This window comes from Carassius auratus, chromosome 32 (assembly GCF_003368295.1).
Source record: "Carassius auratus strain Wakin chromosome 32, ASM336829v1, whole genome shotgun sequence".
Taxonomy (NCBI): Eukaryota; Metazoa; Chordata; class Actinopteri; order Cypriniformes; family Cyprinidae; genus Carassius; species Carassius auratus.
Window position 1 is genome coordinate 12,778,326 of NC_039274.1, and position 6,117 is coordinate 12,784,442.

The 6,117-nt window shown below is 45.5% G+C and overlaps 1 protein-coding gene across 1 annotated transcript; it reads right to left on the reverse strand.

Moving 5' to 3' along the window:
* Nucleotides 1–479: 479 nt before the first annotated feature.
* On the reverse strand, nt 480–1,444 carry LOC113051614 (uncharacterized). Its single transcript, XM_026215509.1, has one exon. It carries the CDS (start codon nt 1,115–1,117, stop codon nt 500–502), a length of 618 nt encoding a protein of 205 aa, XP_026071294.1. The 5' UTR covers nt 1,118–1,444; the 3' UTR covers nt 480–499.
* Nucleotides 1,445–6,117: the final 4,673 nt, after the last annotated feature.

Genomic DNA, 6,117 nt, shown 5'->3' on the forward strand with positions numbered 1-6,117 from the left:
AATAAACTCCTGAAACATTGGTGTTTTTTTTAAAACTGCTGTCTCTTTGTATATGTCAGGGACAGAGGACTACGGAGACAGAACTGCAATACAGATGACAAGTTTATTGAAGTGATGTTTAAAGTAGAGTGAAGGTGAGATGAATGGTAGTCGATCACGGATATGAGTTCAGTGCACACAATGGATGGTTTGCCAATGGTGGATTCCTCGAGGAAGATGAAGGTCAAGCGGTTCTGTGTAAACAGAAATAGATATGGGTCAGGAGAAGTCGCAAGCATTAGAGTATGCCAGTAGAGACGAGACCGGACGGTGGCTGAGTGAGAGTGTCTGATATTTATGGTGCTGTCTTGATTGGGAGTGCCAGGTGTGGTAATTCAGAATTCAGGTGAATGTGATCTTGGGAAATGAGGAATGTGTGTGGTAGGACCTGGCGGATCCGTGACAGTAATACCCCCCCCCCCAGATGGTCCGCTCCTGAGGACCGTGGGTTCCGCTGACGTCAAGGGGGGCGACCTCTGGGCCTCGGAGCAGGTTTATTTGGATGAGTGTGGTGAAACTCTCGTAGAAGTTCGGGATCCAAGATGTCATCTCGAGGTACCCAGGCTCGTTCTTCAGGTCCAAATCCCTCCCAATCTACAAGGTATTCTAGTCGCCCACCTCGACGTCTGGAGTCCAGGATTTCTTTGACCGTGTAGATGTTATTGTCCTCATCCAGAGGGGGGGCCTCTTCACCAGGTCCTGTGGGGGGAACAGAAGAGACAGGTGAGTAATAATGTTTTAACTGGGATGTGTGGAAGACTGGGTGAATCCTGTATTGGGGTGGGAGACGTAATTGAAAGGCTACCGGATTGACCTCCTTGATGATTTTAAATGGTCCAATGTATTTGGGACTCAGCTTTTTACAAGGTAAACGGAGACGGATGTATCGTGTGGAGAGCCAAACCTTGTCCCCAACCTTGAAATTGGGCGTTGGGGCTCGCCTGGCATCAGCCTGTTGTTGATGGTGTCGGATGGCTGCTTGGAGATGATGGTGTGCTGAGTCCCAGACCCTCTCGCTCTCTTGGAACCAGTGCTGGACGGAAGGGACTTCACATGGTTCTTCGGTCCATGGAAACATGGGGGGTTGGTAACCGAGTACGCACTGGAAAGGGGTGAGACCTGTGGTGAGTTGTCGTAAGGAATTCTGTGCGTACTCGGCCCATGGTAGAAACTGGCTCCAAGAGTTCTGGTGGCTGTGGCAGAAGGTTCGGAGGAAGCGACAAACCTCTTGGACTTTGCGTTCTGTTTGTCCGTTTGTTTGAGGATGATACCCAGATGATAAACTCACAGTCACATCAAGGAGTTTGAAGAACGCTTTCCATACTCTGGAGGTAAATTGTGTTCCTCTGTCCGAAACTATATTCTCTGGGATGCCAAAGTATCTGAAGACGTGTTGGAAAAGACATTCCGCAGTTTCCATAGCTGTGGGTAAACCTTTCAAAGGTATCAGTCTCAGCATTTTGGAAAATGCAAGTGTTACCTTGTGATGCAGGGAGGTCTGTAGCAAAGTCCACTCCAAGATGTGACCATGGTCGTTGTGGAACAGGAAGAGGTCGTAATTTACCATGAGGAAGATGTTTGGGTGTTTTAGCCATGGCACAGTCCTTGCACCCCCTCACGAACCTTCTGATGTCTTCAGCCATGTTGGGCCACCAGAAGCGATGTTTTAGCAGCGAGAGGGTTTGCTGTGTGCCGGGATGACCAGTACCCAGAGAGGTGTGGGCCTTGGTGATGAGAGGTGTGCGGTGTTGTAAGGGTACATACGTCAATCCTGCTGGGCAACCTGGCGGAGTGGTGGCAGTGTCAGGGATGATGTCGTCTTCGTGCCACTCAATAGGGCAGACAAAGATTTTCTTAGGAAGGATGGTTTCAGGCGGTGAGGTATCTTCTTCTGGTGAGAAAATTCTGGACAGTGCGTCAGCTTTATAGTTTTTTGACCCTGGACGGTATGAGATGGTGAAATTGAAACGTGTAAAGAAAAGTGCCCACCTGGCTTGTCGAGGGTTCAGTCTTTTTGCTTCTCGGAGGTACTGGAGGTTTTTGTGATCCGTTAATACTGTAAAGGGGTGGCGAGAACCCTCGAGCCAATGTCGCCATTCTTCTAAGGCCAGTTTGATGGCCAGTAGTTCACGGTCGCCGATATTGTAATTTTTCTCCGCCGGGTTGAACTTGTGAGAATAGTAGGCACAAGGATGGAGACGAGCTGGGGTCCCCTGCCGCTGGGAAAGGACGGCTCCTACCCCTGTAGAAGATGCATCTACCTCCATGGTGAATAGTTTGTTGGGGTCTGGGTGAACAAGTATGGGAGCTTGACAGAAAGCGGATTTGAGTTGAGTGAATGCTTGTTCAGCCTCTTCGCTCCATTTCAACTGTTTGGAAGCACCCTTTAAAGCATGTGAGTGGAGCCACAATCACGCTGTAATTCTGAATGAACCTTCTGTAGAAGTTGGCAAATCCTAGAAATTTTTGTAGCTCTTTGACTGTGGAGGGTTTCGGCCAGGTCTTGATTGTTGCCACCTTCCTCTCGTCCATACTCACTCCGTGGTTGGAGACATCGTATCCAAGGAACTTGATCTCAGATTTGTGGAATTCGCATTTTTCTGCTTTGGCAAAGAGTGAGTGTTCTCTTAATCTTTCCAGCACTTCTCGAACCTGTAACACATGGGTCTCAAAGTCTTTAGAGTAGATGAGGATATCATCGATGTACACTATCACTGAATCATTTAGCAAATCTCTGAATATTGTGTGCATGAAATCCTGGAAGACTGAAGGAGCATTGACTAGACCATATGGCATTACGAGATATTCCCAGTGGCCAGTAGGAGTTACAAAAGCAGTTTTCCATTCATCTCCAGCTCTTATTCGGATCAAATTGTATGCACTACGTAATTCTAGTTTTGTGAAGATACTTGCTCCACGGAGCTGTTCTAGTGCTGATGGGACGAGAGGAAGGGGATACCGGAACTTACGGGTGATGTTGTTAAGTTTGCGATAGTCTATACAGGGGCGGAGACCTCCATCCTTCTTCGTCACAAAGAAGAATGAAGAAGCAGCAGGGGATGTCGATGGACATATGTACCCTTGTTCCAAGGCTTCGGAGATGTATTTATTCATGGCTTCTTGTTCTGGAAGAGTGAGGGAATAGATTTTACCTTTAGGCACTGGTTCACCCGGAAGGAGGTCAATCGCGCAGTCCCAAGGCCGGTGAGGTGGTAACCGTGAAGCTCTCTTGGGACAGAAGACATCCTTGTAATCTGAGTACTCCTGAGGGATTTGTACAGAGACAGTTTCTTTAGGACTTTCAATGGTTGTGCTGTGAAGTTTAACACTTACTGGACGTGCATGGGGTTGAGGTCTTTCAGGGAAGCAATGTGGGAAGCAGTTATCACCCCAACGTTTCACCTCTCCAGTGTCCCAAGAGAGCTCCGGGTGATGTTCCATTAACCATGGTCTTCCCAAAATTACGTCGGCGGTGGAATTCTCCAGGACCAGTAGTTTGATGGTTTCTCGATGCAGGACACCCACTGTCAGAGTGAACTCACAAGTTTTATGTTTGATGTATGACCGGTTGAGTGGTGTTCCAGTGATGGATTGTGCTCTTAGTTTCGGTGTGATGGGTTCCTTCTTGATGTTAAATTGTTTGCAGAGTTTTGCGGAGATGAAGTTACCCGCCGAACCAGAGTCAAGGAGGGCCGTGACTATAACCGACATATGGTGAAGAGACAGTTTAACCTTAGCAGACAGGGGTGTATAAATGTGCTTTTCTGGTTAAATCGTACTCACCAGGGTTCGTGATGGGCGGACAGGACAATCAGTAATATGATGTTCATGGTTAGCACAATATAGGCAGAGTCCCTGTGTGATGCGACGTTGACGCTCTGACAGTGGAATGCGGGTGGAATCCAACTGCATGGGTTCTGGTCCTGGAGACAGCGGTTCTGGTGGGCGAGTGAGTGCAGTTTGAGATGTTCGGCAAGATACCATCCTCTCTGGATGAATCGTTCTAATCCGATGGTATCATCAAACGCTGATAATTGGAGACGAAGTTCTGCATTTAAACCGTTTCGGTAGGTGGTAATGAGCGCCCGTTCATCCCATCCACTAGCAGCCGCTAGCGTGCGGAATCGAAGGGAGTACTCTGCCGCCGAAGTTTTCCCCTGTTGAATATTATACAGCTCATCACAGACTGAATTATCACTTTCGGAATATCCAAATACCTCCAGAAAATGTTCATGAAAAGCGCGATAGGAGAGGAGAACTGGTCCATTCTGTTCCCGGATTGAAACAGCCCACTGTAGCGCCTTTCCGGCAAGTAAAGAAAGCATAAATGCTATTTTGCTGCGGTCTGTGGGGAAACGGTTAGGTTGCATCTCAAAAATAAGTTCACATTGCAAAAGGAATCCTTTGCACTCATTCGCCTCACCAGAATACGGTTTAGGATTGGCCATTGGGACTGCGGTAGCGGTAGCCTGGTTGGTAGTTGATGTGGACAGTGTTTGTAGCAGTTCTGCCCGTAGCGTGTCCACAAGTTGTTGAAATGTGTCTTGTTGAGACATCTTCGGTGTGGGTCCGGTCTTCTGTCAGGGACAGAGGACTACGGAGACAGAACTGCAATACAGATGACAAGTTTATTGAAGTGATGTTTAAAGTAGAGTGAAGGTGAGATGAATGGTAGTCGATCACGGATATGAGTTCAGTGCACACAATGGATGGTTTGCCAATGGTGGATTCCTCGAGGAAGATGAAGGTCAAGCGGTTCTGTGTAAACAGAAATAGATATGGGTTAGGAGAAGTCGCAAGCATTAGAGTATGCCAGTAGAGACGAGACCGGACGGTGGCTGAGTGAGAGTGGCTGATATTTATGGTGCTGTCTTGATTGGGAGTGCCAGGTGTGGTAAATCAGAATTCAGGTGAATGTGATCTTGGGAAATGAGGAATGTGTGTGGTAGGACCTGGCGGATCCGTGACAGTATATGATATGATGATAGTTTTCTCAAAACAAGTAAAATGCATGAAGTGACAGAGCAGTTCTAGAAATTATGTTTATGTGCTGGTGTACTCCTATATTGAGGTGGCAGAGGTTGAAAACACTGCGAGCTTCAGTAGGCCTATGTGTAGTAGATGAAACCATGTCTTTGCCATTAATTTACAGGAGGTGTGGACTGGGAAAAAATTCAGACTGGAAAATTCAAACTCATACACACAAATTCATGGACAAAACTATTTTTTGTATGGACCTGGCATAAAAAAGTTTTAAATCTTTAATTTGGGGACATGCAAAATAATTAAAAGTTCTCTCCTGAACTGCACCTTCACTTCCATTTTCTCTTCAGTCTCTTTATTTTTCCCCGTTATCCATCTCTCTTATGACTTTAATACTCAAGATTGAACAAAACTATACTTTACAATACAATACTCTACAATACTACAATATCTTTATAGAAAAATCCTCATACTGTACACGAGTCATGTTTTTCCCTTACAAAAATTGACCATGCTTTTATTAGCCTATATAAAAGTAAAATAACCATGTTTTGTTTTGCAAATGGATTTGTATTTATTTTTAAACAAATAAATTTGTAAAATAATTTAACATTTTTGGTTATCACAGTTAAACAATAGTAACCATTTTCTCTGGATTTGTAGTAAGATAATAAAACGTTAATTTTCGTAAGGGGTGTGTTGTTGTCTGTCCTAGCTTACCCCAAAAAATCTGATTTTTTTTCAGCTAAATTACTACTGTAACATTACAACAGATAATAATGATGTCCTTTATATAGTATTTTGAGCGATGACGCTTGAGCAACGTGCTGCTGCTTGATTAAATAAAAAAAAAAAAAAAAAAAAAGCATCTGTACAGATGAAACCGACCTGAAACCCTGAACAGTAGTTCTTCTTCTCTGCTCCAGCTGTGCGCTTCCATGGTCCACTCTATTCTCTCTCTCTCTCTCTCTCTCTCTCTCTCTCTCTCTCTCTCTCTCTCTCTCTCTCTCTCTCTCTCTCGCATTGATTACATTGAGTCTGATCCAAACCATTTGGCGTAGGCGCGGAGAGCGCGCGGTCACGACTAACACTTCA